The sequence below is a fragment of the Phallusia mammillata genome, chromosome 1 (genome assembly GCF_965637545.1).
Source record: "Phallusia mammillata chromosome 1, kaPhaMamm4.hap1.1, whole genome shotgun sequence".
Lineage (NCBI taxonomy): Eukaryota > Metazoa > Chordata > Ascidiacea > Phlebobranchia > Ascidiidae > Phallusia > Phallusia mammillata.
Window position 1 is genome coordinate 33,530,715 of NC_137252.1, and position 21,052 is coordinate 33,551,766.

The following is a 21,052-nucleotide window of genomic DNA, read 5'->3' on the forward strand; positions in this document are numbered from 1 at the left end:
CAATTTAATCAAAAATTGAGATTTTGTTGCTCAATATTCTTAATAATTTAACCTAAGACAATTGATTTCATTTTTAAACGCCAAATATAAGTAATTCTTTCAGACTTAGAAAAGTTTAGTGTCAAGTTATCACCTTTTCGACTTCCAAAATTGTCAGTTCCAGTATAAACCATTTTCTTTTTCCCGAAATCGGGATCAGTGAGTTTCAGTTTCGAAAGTGCTGGCCGATATCTAGCACCAGAGCCGCTGGAACCAACGAGCAAAGCGCTTTTTCGTTCTGGTTGCCCAAACGCTGCCAGACTGGAGAAAGTGTCCAAACTGCTCCCGGTCATCCAGTTGTAAGTGTTCTTACCGGTCACTGTGGATAACCACAACATGTTGAAATATTCGAAAATTATAAGTTTTAAGGTAATCTGTTTGCAAAAGTGATATGTTAACATTAATGTTGTCTCCAACTGAATTTAATCAATATGCTTTTTTTATGCTTGAATGAATTTCAAGTATGACTGATTCTGTGTTCTGTGTAAATTAAGTGTGTTCTACGATGGTGTTTATTATTTTATTAAAATAAGGTAATAATATAAGTTTACAAATCGAGCTGGTAAAGCTCAGTTTACCCCTAAATGAGAGTGATGTTGTAGAAACGAAATCATTCATTCTACCCCAGTATTGTGATTATTTTGTCACAAAATGTGCAGTTCCGATTGGTCTGAGGTAGTCCTATGAAAATATTGATGTTATAACTTTGAGTTTGTCCCCAGATAAATTTAATAGCTGATCTTTTATTTATACTTGACTGAGTTTCTTGCATGACAGGTTTTGTCCATGTGGCAAGTAGCAAGTTGCATGACGTTGCACTCAGTCTGTGTAGTTGCAGTTAAATCGATGCTTACTCTGAATGTGTGTATATTTTAACTATTGTGCGTGTGTTCTGCAAATATGTTTATTAATCATCTGTTTATAATTCTATTTGAATATAGAAATAAAATAAGTTCTAAGCAAAGATCAATATAATCTTCAAAAAAACTCACTGTCGACTGTGGCTGAAAACTGGAGATTATCCTGCGTCGCCATGACGACGTTAGGTTGCCTGGAAGACGGTGGCGACAGTAGCTTGTTGGGGGAATCCCCGCTGCTCCCTCCGGCTTGTAGAGTGTCAGCGAACAGCGGAGTCATGCTTGCGTGTCTGTATCTCCACCGGTTGTCGATCGTGTACTCCTGCAACATGCCGTGAGATATATTGGTCAGCGAGTTTTGCCGCGTCAACATGACTCAGCAAAACAACACAAACGTTAGCTGACCGAAGATGATTAACATTCTTACTTGTATCCTTCATATATGCAAAAGATAGTATAGAATCGCTGCTAATAGCTCAAATACAAGAAATGCAAAATGTTTCATTAATTAAACAAAAGATGGTTTTGTTTTTGATCTAGCTAGTTTTTAAGTCCGTTTTCTGTGGTTCCAAAGCTAGACGACTAATTGCACGTTTTATTTTGGATTTGCTTTCGAAAGTCAAGTCAAGTGAATCACGTTTCAAACCTAGTACTACAATCTTATCCCTTTAGCTAGTCATCTCTGTTAGCACGAAACCTGCACCTACCTGAAACACACATTCGGACAAAGGATGGTCGAACATTGGTCGCTCAAAATCTGGACTCAATGAAGCACTCTGCAGTAGCAGGGATACAGTGTTGGAGAGATAATTTACTTCATCTAATGCTGAGTCGTACATTTGACCAAGTAAGCTGCCAAGTTTAGCAGAAGCTTGAATCGGCAATCTGTCCTCACTGCTCCAGAAGTTAACAATCTGGTTCCTGTTTAAAAAATGCTGTTTTAATTAGAGCCTTGGCATAAGTATTTGCGCAACGACTCACCTCAACGCTTCCTCAGGATCATGCAGCAACTTAAGAAGAAAAAGTCGTGATGAAGAAAGAATTTCAGATGAGCGTTTGTCAGAAGGAAGGCTGCGAAAGAAATTTAAATTAAAACTAGAAGTTTAATCAACTTTACATAATAGGTGCAAATTGAAAAATATATCAGTTTAACCAACATTCAAATTGTGCAACGAAATATGTGTCAAGCCAAACTACTTTTTAATAAAAACATCTCACCTCATTTGCGCATCGTATATCTCCATGGCAACGTTCGCCGCCTCCTGACGACAGAGAACACTGGCATGCTGCGGAAAATGTTTGGCTATTTGACCGAAGAACATCATAACGTCATCATTGGTAACGTCAGAGGATTTGTTTGATATGACGCTACGGCACAGACGAAGACAGACGAGCTGCAGGGCTTCATTACTGCAAGGAAGTTGTACTGATAAACAAAATGATGGTAACAACCAAGTAACAACCGTAAAGCGCATGAATGTGAAACTTGAATAACGTGACTTTAACCCGCTGGGACCTGATTAGTTTGCTATGGAAACGAGTGGCTTGTAAAATAATGTTACAAATCTGCCAAACTTCAAGTCGAAAGATTGCTTTGTAGGCCTACTTACCCGATACTCAGTTTTGAGATAAAGTTCTTCGCCTTGAGTTGAGTGAAAAGTTCTTCGATAGATTCGGCTCGCTCGAGAATAATTTCAAAGCAATAAGTAAGAAGGTCACCATGAACCTGAAATTACAACAGTTCACGTTTTTCACAGATCTTAAGGGGTTGTACGTCATTGTTCAACGCGAAAACGATTGGGCTTGGCTTTTCTGGCTTCTCGTTTGAATAAAACAAAGTAAATTCAGGCCTGACTAGACACGTGCACATTTTTGTCGTAACACCCTTCAATTAAATCCAACGTTTAAGACTAAAAATCGCTTTATTTTGGGGGATTTTTCTTGTTTCTAATTGCAACACAAGTGCTTCACGAATCATAATTGCTTAAACGCCACGCCAAACAATTAAAACAAGATACTATTTATCATACAGCATAGAAATAAGATGGGTCTTACTTTTGGAATAAGAAACATCACACGAGACAGAAACTGATCGACAATCGGTGGGTAGTGGGACGCCACCTTGTGGAGACTTGTTATAAAGACATCCTGCCGCTTGGGGTCTCTGCTGAGCAATGTGAGCTTGGCGACCACCTAATGGACAATTTTAGTTAAGGAGCAATTGTTTAAGTGGGTAAGAGTTTAAGCCTATTGTCTAGTATAAAACCTAATTGGAAACAAATGCAATATAGTTCAATGACGGTTTAAAAGACAATACAGTCAATGAAATCAGTATCTTACAAACACAATTAAGACGTATAGTTTTGACTAAAAGTTTTATTACATTGAAAGATGTATCAGAAGGCAATGAACGTTGAGAATTTAAAGTTTAAAAATGATTTTTAGAAAACACCGTCAGACCCCAATATATGATTCAAATATTTTTTACCATCTCGTGAATTTCACCCTCCGTTTCCTTTTCAATCTCAGTCAGATATCTCAACGTCATCCCACCAACTTCTGCTGCGCTGTCATAAATTTCCTTGCGCTTGTAAACAATGTTTTGGAAAATTCTGTGCAGAAGATAAAGACCATTATAAAAGGATAAACAATGAACAAATGATCAATGTTTTTTAGTTGTTTTTACAGAAACCATGCTGTACGTGGCAATCTTTAATGTCGGGTACTCCAACGTTACAAAAGTTTGCAACAAACATTTGCTCATGTATTGAATTTATTTTAAGCAAGACGTTTTAGTCGTATGTTTTATTTTGCTATGAGAAATAAACCACTGATTAATGCATTTCACAATTCTGTCAGAAAAGCAGCCTAAGAACAGTAAAGGCAAACAAAACCTCTATTCATGCAAATAAATACAACGGTTTTACGCTAACAAAAGCGTTGATTATAAAAAAACCACTTTGGGTGTGCTAGTAATAAATACTTCGTTAAAAAAATCTAAACTGGATGTGAGCTCGACATTGGGTTGTAGTTTGTTGATGTGTAGGACCCAGGGGAAATCTCCATTCCGTAATCCCAACGATTGATCTTACCCACCTCTTAAAATAGGCGGACCTGTCCACTACATACGATGACGTGTATGGGGAAATCCCGTTTGCGAGAAGCGCTCCAAGCAGCTGCAAACCTGCGAAGTTTGATTTCGATTCGGAATCAGTGCTGGAATAAAAACAAGCAGATTGTACGAATAATGTTCAAACTGCGTTTTAAATTCAACTGCGTTTTAGGTTTATGACTCAACTGATAAACTACTGGCTTGAAAATAAATTTACCAAACGAGATTTTACCTATAAACTCGATTAAAGGGTGGTGGATAAAAGTACAATGGGGTTGTCCAGGCATTTTGTAAAAGTACACTTTGCACAAATTACACAATTTTGTTTACATAGATTAAATGTGCAACCTAAAACTCAACTTCTACATTGCAAGTTTTAATTAAAACAGCGAGTCCAATGAAATAAAACACAAGTAAACTCTTCGTGAAAAAAAAACTCTTCGTGCTTAAAAAATACTTCGACCGTCTGTTATGTCATAGTTTACGTGCTATATCTCCTTTCCATACCTGCCACAAAGATCATATACGAGTTTTGGGTTAATTCCTGATTTTACACGAGAACCCCAACATTCCAAAGTCGCCTTGATCAGGTCCAAATTATGTCGGAGGAGCGCACGGTTATCACACGAAAACTTTTCGGCTAAATGTTCGAGAAGGCCTTGCACCAAACCCCGACCTTCTACTGTCTCCTGCGTAAAGGTAATTTTTTAAAGAGTTATAAACACCTTTATCCGCATTTACAAAATCAAAAAACAGATTTGTACAGCTAGAATGCTTTACAGCTTTGATTTATGAGTATACCGTGGTCTCTGGTCTGCATGAACGCTTTCAGGCTGATCCTGGGAATAAATGCACGTTCATCTTAGCTAAAAAATTTGATATAAAAAATTTGATTTTCCTGTTTGACAAAACGGGCTTTAAAAACAGTTTGTAGTAATATCTTACGACTTTGTTTTGTTCCTGGACATGCAATTTACAAAAAAAAAACGACACTAATACTGCCACTGGACAAACTAATATGGCATTTTATCACAAGTGATTGAATTTGACCGCAAGTTATGGAATTTGATCAAAAGTTATTGAGTTTGATGACAAGTTGTTGAGTTTAATCGCAAATTATCAAGATATGGAGTTTGGTGGCAAGTTATTAAACTTAAAGGCAAGTTATTGAACTTGATTGCAAGTTATGGAATTTGATCACAAGTTATTGAACTTAAAGGCAAATTATTGGATTTGATCGCAAGTTATGAAGTTTGTTCGCAACTTATGGAGTTTAGTCGTAATTTATTGAATTTGATCGCAAGTTATGGAATTTGTTCGCAAATTATTGAATTTGATCGCAAGTTATGAAGTTTGATCGCATGTTATTGAACTTGATCGCATTTTATTGAATTTGATCACACTTATGGAGTTTGATCGCAAGTTATGAAGTTTGATTGCAAGTTCTTGAACTTAAAGGCAAGTTATTGAACTTAAAGGCAAGTTATTTAACTTGATCACAAGTTATGGAATTTGATCGCAATTATGGAGTTTGATCGCAAAATATTGAACTTGATCGAAAGTTATTGAATTTGATCAAAAGTTATTGACTTGATCGCAAGTTGTGGAACTTGATCAAAAGTGATTGAATTTGATCAAAAGTTATTGAATTTGATCAAAAGTGATTGAATTTGATCAAAAGTTATTGAGTTTGATCAAAAGTTATTGAGTTTGATCAAAAGTTATTGAGTTTGATCAAAAGTTATTGAGTTTGATCAAAAGTTATTGAGTTTGATCAAAAGTGATTGAATTTGATCAAAAGTTATTGAATTTGATCAAAAGTTATTGAGTTTGATCAAAAGTCATTGAGTTTGATCGCAAGTTATTGAACTTAAACGAAAGTTATTGAGTTTGATCGCAAGTTGTTGAACTTGAATACAAGTTATTGAACTTGATCACAAGTTATTGAAGTTGATCGCAAGTTATTGAATTTTGATCACAACAAGTTAAATAACCTCTGGTATGGCCACACTGTTCCACGAAAGGGCGGTAGCGAGTACATCACATGTCATCCAGTCAATCCCATCAACACAACAATCTCCACGCACTATTGTCTGGATGAGTGGTGCGATCCAATACTTTGCATAAGGTCTGCAAATGAAAAGTAGCATAAATTTTGAATATGTTTAAAAAATAAGTTAAAAAGTAATACACAGACACATGTAATGGTCTGCAAATATAGTATTAAATGTAAAACACTATCAGTATATGTAGGAAAATTGTTAATGAATAATACAAACTTTAGTAGACTTATATTTGACATCACCCAGCTATGACGTAGTTTGACAGCAGAAATGTGTTAGAACAAAAATGCTCCTTCAATAATGTAATTTACAACATTTTTTGCAAATTGACAATATCAACTGAATTGCTCAATATTACCTGAAACACTCTTCACAATTGACGATGAGTTTGGCGATGAAAATCCGTATGTTGGGGTGAGTGGAAGACGATGAAAACTTTTTATGAATGGAAAGCATCCATTGAGGAAGTTGGCCAGCTGGTGCATCCCCTGAAGGAAAACCTTAAAAAACGTATTTTTTTCAATAGGCCTCAAGAAAAAACAAATCGTTTACTTGTTACAATGTTACATTAGTAGGTGCACCAATTTAAAGTAACTCGTATTATTAAAGATTGTTGAACAAAAATGGTTGATTTTCAAAAGATTGCTACTTTACATCAATGGGGGGTATGTTAAAATAGGCATAAACATTCATTTTGCATCAGGCCGAAAAATTACCAAAAGTCTCATACTTGTTTCTACAGGCAAAAGCAAAATGATCGTCATGTAAGCAAACTTGTAAAACATGCACATTTTAATAAGTGATGAAATTCGAAAGTTTTAAGTGCAGTCTTCATAAAACAGATTATTAAAAAATTTTTAAAACTTGAGTTCAAGTTTCGTTTAGCCCACCTATCTTGTTGTGATGCATATGAGTGATGACACCAACCATAGCTGGCATACATTCGTGTTCATTCAACGAGTTTGCTTCAAGTTCAACAAAGTTGTTTTGGTGAGAAAAGTTGGTTGGACTTTCTCTTGTTGATGCCGATTCAAATCCAACTAAAAGAAAACAATTACACAAGCTGATAGTGAGCTGAAAGTTAGGTGCAGCTTCAGAATGAAGAGACAGCGATGCAGACTGAGATTGGACTCGAACCCACAACAGAAGCCCTTTTTCAGGCTGGGGGCATTTCCAAGGCGTTTGATTCGCAAAATGGTTAAAATTAAAACAAAAGATTTGAAGTATTTATGCAAAAATGTCAAAAGTTAATTTAAATTAAATTTAACATTTGGTGAGATTTAAAACAAAGATAGAAGCTATCTTGAGGTATAACGCAGTGGTTCTCAACAGGATGTAAATTTGGTACATTTGAGGAAAAAAGTATCTTCAAAATCTGCTCAGAAGTGAACGAAATGCCTTATCAAATCCAATCTTTGGATTAGAGATAAATTGCTTCGGCTTTTATGTAACTTGGTAACTTACGCGTGTCAGATTGGAGGGACGATATTTGGACGGTTCTTCCCCTGTTTCCATCAAAAGCGCTTACTTCTTCACTTAAACTGCTGCCAGCTATGGATGCCATATAAGGAGCGAACATCATGCCTTCATTCTCGTTCTTCACAAACAAAAAAATAATTGCGTTAAATTGTATTCTATTATTGCATCACAAAAGTGTTCACTAAGTTTTAACATGTTTGTTTGTTTGTTTTATTTTTATCCGCCGTGGGCATGTAACACCAGGATAAAAGGTGCTTTCTTTCATTGTTTGACTCAGGAAGTTGGCAACTTTAAGTTAGTTCAACCTCGAAATAAAAATTTTTGACTTAGGGATTTGGTAACTTCAGTTTTAAAACATCTGTTTCACTTGTTTTTTTTCTCATGAAAACACGAGTGTATGAGACAAGATTAGAACCCACAAACTTGTGAACAAGAGGCTCCTGCGCTAACCATTCGACTAACTATAGCTACTATAGTAGCAGAATTAAAGAAAAATTAAGAAAGCTTTAAATATTAATGAGTCGAATCATAAACACGTGATAATTCAGTTTGAATTCAAAGTTACATTTTCCTCTTTCTTGGCTTTCCTGATGGCGACAAAGCGTTTCCTTTTCACCAGTGGCTCCGTCATTTCAACTTCAAACTTGTATTTGCTTTCGGTCGGTATGACGTTATTCAGGAAAAACTGGTTCTTGGGTGGATTCTCATCAAACAAAAATGCTTTGTACCTAATCAAAAATCATATACATCTCATTACAATCAAAATTAAGTTATTTCATAACGCTCCAGCCTGACACCCTAATGTGTGTCCCCGCCACATAACGCCTATAGCGACGCTGAAGCTGCAGCGCGTTAACGTCTGTCGTTAACGACCAATTGTGTCCTCTATCCACTAAATAACGTCTAACGCTGCGCAGCAATATCACACACCCCAATAAATCGGAGTAATTACTTTCATAATGTTTTTTGTGTGTGTCCGACACACATTAAATAGTCCCTTGAAATAAAACGTGAAAACGGTAAAATAATAAGAGAAATGATATTTACCACTTTTGTTCAGTTTGAGTGCAGACCACCGATGCTATCATAGCGTTGTAAACTGAACAATGAAATTTCCTTCTTTCCTCCAACAATTGACTTTCACCCTCCAAGTTCTCATTTCGATCCCTTCAAAAAATTTCATGTAAATAATAAATTACTCATTAATCACTTAAATAAAATAAGTTTAATTATTTTATAAATCTTCTGTAATATTTTGGTTATTTAAATCAACAAGGAAATATTAATCAGAATAGATAGTTCTAAACATAAACTGTCTGAATTTTCATTTCCATCCTTGCAAAAACTTAGCATTATTACATATAATTCAGTATTTTGTAAAATTCTGTTCTCATAAAAAACAAATGTTCACAACAAAATTGACACAAATCTAAGAAGTTAATCTACACACAAACCTATTTGCTCTCATCATGAAAGCTTTCATCAGTGACTCTTTATTTTGCGAACTGGCAGAAGCTTGTCCGATGCTTGAAGAAGGCTCAATCTGTGTAAAAAGGAGTATAGGAAATGCCGACCTAAGCGAATGTGAAGCAAGTTGCACAAACAAACATAAGAAAACTGCTTACATTGCATAAATCTTAGTTAAATAATCTTGCATTTTAGATAACTGATATGTTAACCTACAGCCGCCATAAGTTTTCCACATTACCTGTTCTTTGGGCAAAACTGAAAACATGAGCTCCAATATTCGGTAAGCAAGACTTTTCCTTTCCAGTTGATCGATCCACTGGGATTCCGGATACTAAAAAGCAAACACATAAAATTAGTTTATGAATTTTGTTTACTGAATCAATAATGCAACGTCGCGCTAGTCTCTAAAATTTTTCGGCTAATTGCATATTCCGGAAAATCGCTTGGCAAATTGGGTTTCTATTAATCGAGATCATTTGTTTTGTAAGAAATACAAGAAAACTATACTACTAAAGTTTAAACCATACTACTGAACTATAACACAAAATACTTAAATAGAGCAATTTTTCACAATGTTATTTTGCGACCTGGGACTAATCAGTTTACTAGTGTCAAAAGTGAACAACCCTAAATGTCTTTTATGTTAAATTGAAACTACGGCAAACGTAAACGCTATCCCTGAATAAATCGTGGGTTCGAATCCCACCACAGGCGAAAGTATTTTTCGACATTTTGTCCTTACTCGTTTCGTGTCTTCCTTCAGTATATCCATGACTTCGTTTACATGCGCCGAAAAGAACTCGACAAGCGATACTACGTCACAACGGGTCACCATGGGAACGATGACGTCACAAACCGCGTGGCGACGCGTCACTGGGGATCGGGAAGTGATGAAGTTGTGGAAGGGAATATCGAGAGCAGACTTCTGCTGGTGGGTCGGAATGCTGTAAATAATGAGAGGAATTTATTAAATCAAATTCCAGTAAAGATCTATTTGAATAAGGAATTTAACGATGTTATATTCCCTGGCACAAATTGCAATTTTCTTATAAATAGCCATTTATGCCAAAGACGATAGTTAATGATGATGTTGCCTATCAAAATCAAAGGGACAAATCCTGCACATTCATTCTTGAAAGTTTTCACAGTGGATTTGGATTTAACTTGTCTTAGGTAAATCCTAGGAATATTGTGATGATACTCTTACCTCTTGACGCACACGTGAAAAGTGTTTTGCACTTCATCGAACAAACAATGATGTTCTTCGCGACAGAAAATGCTGATAAGAATTTGAAGAATCTAAATAAAAAGTATTTTAATTTAAACTTAATAATCCTAAAATCCTCACATTTATAACTAAACAGTATCACCCTAAACATAACCAGGTACACAAAGTATTGTTAGTTATCCTTTGTCTAAATCAATAGTTCTAAGACCGATGGTATATAGTACATTGATTAGCCTGGCCAGACCAATACGTTTCAATAAGCAAAAGAGGTAGGAAAGAAAAAGATAAATATCTTTATACGTAAAAACATAATATAATTAGTTATTCTTTGTCTAAATCAGCAGTTTTATAACTCATGGCATAAAGTAAATAAATTAGACATACCAGACTAACATGTTTGAACAAGTTTAAATCGTGCTTAAAAAGACATACAGAAACATAAAAAAAAACTTTTGCGGATGAGATAGACAAAACGGGGAAAAATAAAAAAATGCATAATCCACTTATGATGTCATAAGAATCTATGACTATAAATTATATTATGATGTCATAAAAATAAATTATGATGTCATAAAAAACATAAGAATTATGAATCTACAGACGTCACAGCACTGCGCCGTTTTATTTCTTCATCCTCACCATGAGGTTTCCAGTCATCTCCAGGCACAAAAGTATTTTCTTTATGGCGGAACAATACTCATTGTGTGACGTGGAACCGGGTGAAAGTTCACGTGAGCTGAGAGGAAAATGATTCGCCACGAAATTTTCCAACGACGATTTTAGCTGGTCGTTGTGGTCAGAGGCCAAAGTGAAGAAACTAAGCAAATCCAACGCCTGTTGATAGACAAAAAAGCTATATTTCTAAATTTTACGCTTCCGCTTGAATTTTACCATATTCTGTTTTCTTTTACACCATTTTGAGAAAGTATGTCAGGGCAACGATGCTGCTGGAAGTTCATTATAACACAAAATAAACTGAATAAAACAATTTTTCAAAAATTATTTAGTGTATTAGTTGGTTTCAGACAACAGTTAAGATGAATTTGGGAAAAAGCAAATTTCGGTAAATTTAATTTTCTCAGAATTCTCGGTAAAATTTTTCAATTTACAAGATCAGATAATAATAAACATATTTTAATTTTTTGCATTTTTAGTTCTTTATTCGAATAAAATTTAACGTTGTGATACAAGCCTTTTATTTCTCACCTGCAGTTTGAAGGAAAGATTGAGTTTTGCTGATGTCAGCATATATTTGTACATTTCAAAGACAGCTTCAAATGCAGGATGTTTTGGTTCAGTGCAAACCTAAATAGATAAATATTAGGTGAAAAATCTTTTAAACCCACAAAGTTAAACAGTTGTTGTAATTCGCTTGTAAACACAACTAAATGTTTGAAAACAGGGTCTTTGTATCAGGTAGGCCTACGATATTTCATATCAGGTAGGCCTACTATAGTTTTTTTATTGGGCATTAAAAAGTTTGAAATCATTGCAAAACATTTTATTAGCGATTATAGTGTAATGCATGAAAAGTTAAGAAAAAATATATCACACAGAAAAGATAAACATTGTACACACATTATACACTTTTTCCTATAAGTTTTAAAAAGTGGAACAATATTCAAACGGAACTTTCTTAATTACGAACGTAACTGTCACCAAACCTTAGCATCAAGCGCGAAGATTCTACGCAGAATATCAAGTGCATTGCTTTGGCTGTTTTCATCTTTAAGTGAGCTGTCGTCATGCCAGAAACACTTCAACTTCGACCAACTGTTAAGGATTTCGCCGCAAACAGAAGCAGAATATTTCTTTCTTGCGATTCTGTATTATGGAAAAAAATAGCATGCTGAAAAACTCTTAGTCTTTTACACTGTGAACCTCGTAAAATTGTTGCCCTCACTTCAAGAAAACTATGTGTTAAACTCATCGAAATGTCAAAAATTAGGAGTTGCATTATTTTTTTTACTCCCAACAAATTGCAGTGTCTCCGTCTGGCCATATTAGGCTGTATTGGCAATGTCTTGTCTCTAGTTGCACTGTTCAGATCTTATAGGTCGAAACAGTATTCATGCATCCAACTTAGCATTAAAATGCTTTGTACACGTTTTTAAGTCATTTTAAGCCACTGTTTTTTTTTCAGGTCTACACAAAAATGTATGAAAAACAATACCGTTTTTGTTAAAAAGCAAAATTTTCTGTAAACTTTTAAGGTAAATTCGAAACGACGTTTGATGTTCTTGAAAGATTGTTCTACAAGCGTTAAAAAAACTTGAATAAACCCGTGTTGTAAACCTTAAATACCTGTCTGTGGTTAGATATTCAAGAGTTGAGATCAAAATATTTGTGCATGTTGTAAGGTTGGACGACGAAGCATCAATTAGTGCTGGAATGTATGATGAAGGGTTGGAGACAATTGCCTCGCAAATCTGGTTGAAAAAATAAAACATTATTTATAGTTAATTAATCATTTCGCGTATATGACAAAAGAATGTTGCAAAGTCGGTGTATACAAAGGTGGTTGAACAGTAGTTAAACAAAAATGTCAAAAAATATTTTTTTAAGTACTCATTTTTAGGCGATGCTAGTTTACCACATTTTTATCAATATTGACTCAAGTGTTTATAAACGACCAGTTTTCAACGTCAGTTTATGTATCAGGCTCTGGAGTTTACCTCTTGATAAAGATACAAGTCTGCGTATAGTTATAGGCGACATGCATATTCACTGAACCTTGCTCACCTTTTTAGAGTAAACAGCAACAAACATTTGTCCGTGGGTGTTTCTCAGTTTATTTTCTCTGTCGTACGAAATCAAACCCGTGTTGTCATAAAGACGCGACACCAAGGTTTCAGAATCCAAACCTGGAAAAAAGTCATATAAGCTGTGTTAAAAAAAAGATTATTAATTGTTTTATCCTGTCTTCTGTATAACATTTCATTGATGACGTATTACGACGTCATATTTTGCGGCGTAGAACAATTTGATGACGTACAACAATTTTATATGACGTAACACAACGCCGTATTTTATGACGCATTTACCGAGTTTTAACGCTAGTTGGAGCAGCATGTTCCCGATTTCAACATCTTTCGGTGCCAGTGTTACAGGGTTCAGTTGCAAATCGTCCCCTTTTGATACAACTGATCCAAAAACTGATTCAAAAATCCTGTTACGTAACATTTCCACATCGAAATTCTCCTGAAAACAAAACAAACTCATCACGCACTGAAACTACGCACACATGTGATTATATTGCGCTGTTGTTTGAGGAAGAAATTAAAGTGTTTTTTTTCTGTATTTTTTCTGTAAAAAAATTATGACTGACAGATATGAACTTGGCCGAAAGGTGCAGTGCGCCTGAATAATTAACAAAGACAAAAAAACCTTGCGAAACCATCCTTGATTCAAACCCTGTGAAAACAAATTAGAAAAAATCACAACCGAAAGTGAAAACTATACAGAATGAATGTAAAAATAGTATTTTTGGGGGATGGGCCGAGCCGAGCCAGAACCTGAGTACTCCGTCATGAGCATCGCTGTTTTTGATGCTCGGCCGAGCAGTTCCACAAATTGACCAAAACATTAAATGAACACATTCGTACCCTGCATGCAAAACTAGTGTTCGAAAGGGTATTCAATACAACAAAGACTGATTCTTAAATGCGCTCGAAAAATGCAAACTTCTGGGGCCTGTACAGCTTAGTACACCGCTGGTGACGTAAGAGACCTTGGAAAACTACAAAACTAGCGTGAAACTTGGAATGTTTATGACGACATATTGTACCGAACGTGCTCGGTCGAGCATGAAAGTGAGATGCCTGGCCTTGATCAATCAAACAGAGCATTTATAGTTTTGGCCCATCCCTAGTATTTTTTGTACCTGACTTTCGTTTGTGATGATTTCATCAAGCATTTTGCTTTCAGACAGGATTGCGTAACCACGAACCAAGTCCTGAATTGGAAGACTTTTTTCTGGTCCTTCCTCGTTAAACGGGATAGGCAGCAAATCTATCAGGTTTCTGAAATATACAACTTTTAATTTTCTACCGCGATTCGTAGGTTATTTGCCATTGCATCGCAGATTATTGTTTTTAAACATAGCAGTGTTCAGTTGAGTTCAACGATTTAACCAACAGACGTTTGCGTATAAGCTGAGATTTTGTTAATTTTTTTTTTGGTGATTTGCACTTTCACTTTCAAATGCTAAGATTTTCAGAATTACAGTGCGAAAAAATAGAAAAGTCTACTAGTAAAACAATAAAATAAAATAGATATAGATGCTGTTAGGATTGTTAAAACGTTGCTCAAAGTAAAATAAATCGTTACTCAAAGAAAAGTAAAATCGTAATTCAATCAAACTTTAAAAGGAATGTCCGGCTAAAGAAAACAAAATTTAATGTTCAAACTTAACAAGCAACCACTATCACCCAAGCATTATACACAATAAGATAACAAATGGGTCTACAAATCCAGATGTTTACCCGAATTCTGTCAACTTTTCTGCCATAAGTTTCACAAACAAAAGCTTCTTATCCGTAGGAAGATGTTTAAGGAGCAAAGACACGATTTTGGTGGAAAGCATTCGTAAATTTTCCACCACGTTTTCATCGTTCAAAGTATCGAAGCCAAGTGTTGATGGACAAACTGTTGTTGTGCAAATCAGTGATAAGAGAGTTTCGCGCGTCCAGAAGTCGTCCGGAATAACCTGAGAATATAGAATTCGGAAAATGAAATTGAAAACACGCAGTTTTAAACTTTTGTTACAGTTAAAAGACATCACAGGTTAAACTATTAAAAATCTAATTTAAATGATAAAAGAAGATTTTCGACTTGACCAGTTTAAAATATCATCATTGCATTTTTTGAAAGCATTTTTAGGAAATCTATTTTATTCACGAAAAAGCTAACAAACAAAAAAACACGATAGTTCTGAAAATGTTAACAGCAACATAAATCACATGTCAGCAATTTAAAATAAAAATATAGTCCAAAGCAGTAAATGACGTTCATATAAGTTTGTAAAACTATTTTGAAACTTGTGAAAGTGGAGTAAAAAAATAGATTTAAAAGTCGAAAGATTTACATGAAAACACAGGTTGATAAATCGGTTTTACCTTCATGACTGTGTCAGGGAATCGCTGCAGCAACATGGCAAAGAACTGCAAAGTTCTACTTATGAGTGAGCACTTGTTGTGATTGTAAGTCTGCGTGTCTTGTGGGGTGAATACAAACACTGAAAATAAAATACATTTTAATGCTAGATTGTCAGTTTATTATCATTTTTATGGGCTTGGGTTTATTATATTCATGTTTAGTTAAATGTACAAAAGAATGTATGTGACAGCTTGGGCAAGAAGTTTGTTGCAAATAGCTTAAAAGGCTCACCTATTCCACAGTAAATGTAGTCCATATGTTATAGGGTGTTTTAGTGTGATATGCTTAAGTCTAATCTAAGCTCAAAAACTTTTTTTGCTACCTGTGCCTTAAATCCTTTTTTATTAGTACACAGAGACATAGATTAAATTATCGTACATTAATGATATACAAGACATAAAATATGTTATCTTAAATTCAAGCTCATGAATGCCACAGTTACCATGAAAAGGTAGTCAATATTATAAAGTGTACTGTTTAATGCAGATCTAAGGTCAGGCTTTATTCTAGCGATACATCGAGTTACCAATCCCCTTAACGCCAACTATACTTTAGTCGAGATGAGACATAGAATCGTCGCGTTAAACTTAGATATGTATATTCTGTCTATCAAAACTAATTAAATTCAATGAGATTGATACCTTGAGATTTTGATTTGACCAATTTTGAAGCCAAGTCCTCAATTCCTATCTGCGCTACGTCACAGATAAAATAGCGAAGACTTCGGAAAAGGAAACTCGCGGATCGATTTTCTGCAAAGAAAAAATAGGACAGTTAGTTGCAAACCAGACTAAAACACAGTTCTAAGAATGCAAAGAAAAGAGCAAAAAACACAAGTGTTTTGACTGATTGGACCAATAGAAATATAAAGTTATTATCCGTTATGACGACATATGAATGTGACGTAATTTTTAAAGTGAACCCTTTCAAATATTTACAATTTTAAAAAGATAAAATACCACAAAGGACTTCAACCGGTGTGAGTAGTTTTTCTTGAAACAGCCACGAATAAGCCTCCAGTGCAGCAAGAACCAGATCAAACCAGTTACAAGCGGATTTCACCGAAAACTTGCTGCACACTGACGAGAGAAACGTGTAAGTCTGGATCCCATTTCCACCATTGCCACTTTCGAACCTTAAAACAAAGCATTACTTTTTTGCCTTTTTTAAAAAGCAATTAAGTCATAAATTATAGAAATCATATTGAATGTACACGCCTGCTTTTTACTAAACAAAATATAAATCAATATTAATATTTTAATTTAATACAGAGAAATAAATCCTGACATGTTTGTTTATTGGCGAAAAATGTCGCACAATATACAGTATGAGGGGGAAAAAGCAAATACATCAAGAGGTTGGAGGCAAAAAATAAATCCTGGCATAGGAAAAAAATCCGTTTGGGCGCAGTCTTTCTCTTTTTTAAAAAAAATGCAGACACACATACAAGACTAGTCATTTTGAACTTACTTCTTTACAAAATATTGTGTTCCGTCTTTCTCCTTCTTCTTATTAATCCACAAGGTGGCAGAGCGGAGTTTATCGTCAGGAATCAGTTTCACGAAATCGTAGAAAAGTCGCATGCACTGGTGTCTGCATTCTGAAAACAAAATTTACTCATTAAAAACGGACAGAAAAGGTTCATAAAGTTTCTACGTTAGAACACACGGATTTCGAGAGCTTACCTACTGATAAAAGTTCCACATCAGTAGCACAAACGTAGGTACGTACTACAATTTTTAATCTTTTTGACTAAACATTGTCATTATTGGCAAAAAAAACGTTGTACAATGACTTTTAAGGTATTCCATTTGGCAACAGCTATTCATAAAATTCCTGGAATGAAATGTTTCCACTACATACAATATCTCTCTGACATTTATGATTTTGATTAACTTTCTTCCAATTTAAGCTACTCAAGTTTTCGTTCCGTTTTTCAAACTGATAATCTCACCAGTCTGAGGTCTTCCACATTGATCAAACATCCACTCCACAACATGGACAAGAGTAACAGGTTGAGTCGGATTAAAACCTTTCGGGATTCGACGATTGTTCGAAGGTTTGTTGAGGATTTTGAACTTGGCTTTCACAATCCGTTCAATGTGTTTCAAACTCTAAAATGAATGTTGCGTCACTTGAATAATTATACTACTAAAAAGGACAGGGTCTTAGTAGCTCAGATGGTAAAGCGCAAGTCCCTGAAAGAGTCGTGCCGTTGGTATGAATTCTATATATACCGCAGGTTAGCTTTTTATTCTTTGCCATCTGCGTAAATGCTTGGCTTAAAAACTTTATGAAGTCTTCAATAGGGCCTGGTGCAGTAAAACTTTACATATGAGTGTATAAATGGACCGAGTGCAACATGGTCGTTGGTCTGCATGGACGCTTCAGGTATGATCCTGGTAGTGTATTTATGATTACCAGTGATAGAAGTTAGTTTCGCGATGGGTTCTTGGAACAAAAAAAATAGCAACAACTGATCGCTTGTAATTTACCTGTACACATGAAGATTCGGTCCCAAGTGATGAATCATCGTCATGTGAGAGAGCCAAGCAATCAATAAAAGTGACAAGAATCTCTAGCGTGTAATCATCAACCAATGTTTCCTGTTCTCTGCAAAGGAGGGACATTTTGAAAGTGCGAGTTCATAACACGGTTGATTGTACGATGGAAATGACTATATTTTACAAGCATAATTTTATAAAACATAGACTGTCTTTAAGTAATTGCCTTCAGATACTGCCCAGATACTGATTGTGGCTCATTTGCTAGGTTGGTAATAAACATTATTTTAAGGAGAGGAGGAACAGCGAGGCCATCAGACACAACCAGCTTAAAACACATGTCAGCCACGCGGTGTCAGTAATGAGTCGTGTTTTCGGCGTTGCAGCACAAAATTACGGCGAACTGACGCAACAATGACTTTGTGACGTGAAATCCATTGTGGTGCAATTACCTTGTGTGAGACCGCATGGTTTTGCGTTTATTAGTGTCTGCTCAATGTGTTGACCGCATGAAAGAAATCTTGTAACAAATAAGAAATAACTGATTGATATGTGTTTTTCTTTCTATAAACAGGAAGTTTACTGATAATTTATGTAAACTGTTGCCGAGCCTATTTATCCTGCGTCATAGCATTGTGTGTTTTTATGTTTTACTTGTTACAGGAACAGTAGTTGACATCATGTCGCTTCGATTTTAGCATAGTCAAGTTAGATCTGCATACTTTGCGTTGTGCATTGTATTGCTGCAACCTGGTTAGTTCGCCGGTAAGTTGGTGTGTGATTAACCACCTGTATACCTAATATTGTGCCATAACTGTTACATCTGCACGAGGGTAATTCAACTTGATCAACTGACAAATCTGTTGCTCGCACTGGCTAATTCCAAGGCTCTGCCCCCATAGATGCGACGCTACACTCAGGTTTGGTTTGGTTTGCAGAAACAGCAATAAAAACCCTCTCCTAACATATTTTTTCGTGCTTTGAACTTCACAGCGAAATTTAATGGACTGTAACGCCATTTTCGCCACCATGACTACTGTGAACGTAATTAAATTGAGATGTTTTTGCATGGTTTCGCATGAAACGGCGCTGCCACCGCACCCAGTCATGCGAATCTAGGGACAAAGTTAGTTCACATCAAAGCACATGATCAGCTGAGAGAGGAACTAAGTTGAAACTTTGCTGAATAAAGGAGTGGTTGACAAACGTTTAACAAAATCTTTACTTCAAGTGACAAAAGTTGAAGATGGCAAGTCAATCTAATGTAAGTCAGATTAGTTAACAGTTTTTAATACTTGTAATAGTTCGTAAAATTTTGCATTAGTTAACAAAAGTATTTGCATTTAGTTGCGTGAATTTGATGCTGATGATATTCTGTGCGACCCAAACACAAAGTCAAGTATTGTGGGTTCTGGAAGTTTCGGAGTGGTTCTCGTCGGAAAACATAAAAAACTCAACAAACTTGCTGTTAAAGTCATGGAATGCCATGGCGGGAAACAAACAAAGGAACGGTTTAAACAGTGGTAAGGCAACAAACTTTATGCAGCCAACTGTGTTTAGCTTAAAGAGCTGAGCACAAAACAAGACTGAAACGGCAAAACTTTTCACGGCTGAACGCACAAAGCTCATGAGAAAAACGTTTAAAAACAAAATGAACTAAAAAGTTTCTATTGACGTCACCTCTGCAATTCACGCTTGAATGAACACAAAGCGAGCGGCCGCTTATGTGACGAAACAATGCGGAATGTAAAACGGCGCGACCTTGCTCCAAATCAGCGTTTTGCGAACAGGGCCACAGGTTGAAAAATCCACCAAAAGAAATTCTGCCATTTATTATTGTGGCTTAACCACTTTTTTGTAATGTGATGTAACCAATTTTGTTGTAATGCACAAAATTAAGGGTTAGTTGCAAATATCTATCGAGTTTGGATTTATTACAAGTGGATGTGTTCGTATTCTTGATTTAATCGACTATTTCCCACCCGATCTTGGTGTCCACATAGAGACCACCGAGTACGATTTAGGGTTGGGATTTCAGGACAAAAATAGAAAATCCCGGAATCAATATTCCCCGGGTTTTTTTACTTTCCAATCCTACGACTTTCCGGGTTTTAGATGCTAAGTACTTTTTTCAAGCTAAATTTTTACCGACTTGGTCGCCGACTGTGCGTTATTCGCATGTCCTAAAATAAAACAAACAATTTTATTTTCGCGTGGATGCGAACGAGCGGTTTAATGCAATATGTTAAAATACCGCGCCACTTGAGAAAGAGCCATATGCCTTTTTTGTCATCATAGATTGTCTCAGAGTTGTAATCTGGCTTGAATTTGGAGCCCGCCTATACATTAAAGCAGGGCTCATCAACCGGGGTTTCGTACAACTTTCTCAGGGGTTCCGCAGGGGTTTCCCGAGCTTTCTTGTACCAATTCAAAAATGATTCATAATATCACTGTGGCGAACAACGCTCGCCTGTACAATCTAGTCAACCTTGTCTAGTTTATACCAAATCTAGTTAACTCATTGATCAATTGTGACGTAATAAACCAACCTACGCTACTCTGTGGCCAAAGTGTGAGACAGATACAGTAACGACAAACGACCAATCCATGTAACATGGCAAAATGTTTCAGTGAATCATTTTTATGTGCTTGGGGTGTGTTGACTAAAAACAATGTCGTAGAGTAGACAACAGAACATTTTGGAGGTGCCAAATATATTTTGTGACAAGTTGTTGAATAACAAATCCAAGATCATCTGCGGTTCCTATTTTCTGAGTAACACTAGGCGTTAGGAATGGGCAGGATATGAACCCGCCACTATTAGACATTGAGTTAAAATCAAATATTTTAGGCCTGATTTTATTTACAGCGTCATGGAAGAACTAGGCAAGCTGCAAACCGCCCAAACTGAACACGTAGTGAGGACATATGGCTGGTTGACGCTGTCGTGTGGCATGGGAATTGTCATGCAGTATTATGAAGGTGGTAACCTCAGAGATTTCCTTCTCAATAACCGAATCACAAAAGGAATTCCACTCCGTCTTCGTCAGTTGGTCGAAACAGCGGACGGAATAGCTTTTATTCACAATTTGCCTGGTCACAAATTGGTTCATAACGACATAAAACCAGAAAACATTTTGCTT

General features: G+C 35.8%; 1 protein-coding gene across 1 annotated transcript in view; it reads right to left on the reverse strand.

The window, feature by feature from the left end:
• Positions 1–21,052, reverse strand: part of LOC145230561 (DNA-dependent protein kinase catalytic subunit-like) — a 53,250-nt gene that overhangs the window by 18,525 nt on the left and 13,673 nt on the right. Inside the window, exons 23-56 of the mRNA XM_080096007.1 lie at positions 17,901–18,018; positions 17,360–17,519; positions 16,876–17,005; positions 16,365–16,540; positions 16,047–16,157; positions 15,366–15,484; positions 14,733–14,956; positions 14,132–14,270; positions 13,293–13,449; positions 12,991–13,112; positions 12,553–12,677; positions 11,913–12,072; positions 11,455–11,553; positions 10,888–11,082; positions 10,228–10,319; positions 9,763–9,964; positions 9,259–9,351; positions 9,005–9,093; positions 8,598–8,717; positions 8,116–8,278; positions 7,536–7,668; positions 6,962–7,111; positions 6,430–6,571; positions 6,003–6,138; positions 4,516–4,697; positions 3,993–4,112; positions 3,385–3,508; positions 2,952–3,089; positions 2,507–2,622; positions 2,115–2,306; positions 1,878–1,967; positions 1,604–1,817; positions 1,032–1,218; positions 134–358 (exon numbers count right to left, since the gene is read on the reverse strand). Coding sequence (XP_079952133.1) covers positions 134–358; positions 1,032–1,218; positions 1,604–1,817; positions 1,878–1,967; positions 2,115–2,306; positions 2,507–2,622; positions 2,952–3,089; positions 3,385–3,508; positions 3,993–4,112; positions 4,516–4,697; positions 6,003–6,138; positions 6,430–6,571; positions 6,962–7,111; positions 7,536–7,668; positions 8,116–8,278; positions 8,598–8,717; positions 9,005–9,093; positions 9,259–9,351; positions 9,763–9,964; positions 10,228–10,319; positions 10,888–11,082; positions 11,455–11,553; positions 11,913–12,072; positions 12,553–12,677; positions 12,991–13,112; positions 13,293–13,449; positions 14,132–14,270; positions 14,733–14,956; positions 15,366–15,484; positions 16,047–16,157; positions 16,365–16,540; positions 16,876–17,005; positions 17,360–17,519; positions 17,901–18,018 — 4,943 coding nt within the window. The remainder of the gene's footprint in view (positions 1–133; positions 359–1,031; positions 1,219–1,603; positions 1,818–1,877; positions 1,968–2,114; positions 2,307–2,506; positions 2,623–2,951; positions 3,090–3,384; positions 3,509–3,992; positions 4,113–4,515; positions 4,698–6,002; positions 6,139–6,429; positions 6,572–6,961; positions 7,112–7,535; positions 7,669–8,115; positions 8,279–8,597; positions 8,718–9,004; positions 9,094–9,258; positions 9,352–9,762; positions 9,965–10,227; positions 10,320–10,887; positions 11,083–11,454; positions 11,554–11,912; positions 12,073–12,552; positions 12,678–12,990; positions 13,113–13,292; positions 13,450–14,131; positions 14,271–14,732; positions 14,957–15,365; positions 15,485–16,046; positions 16,158–16,364; positions 16,541–16,875; positions 17,006–17,359; positions 17,520–17,900; positions 18,019–21,052) is intronic.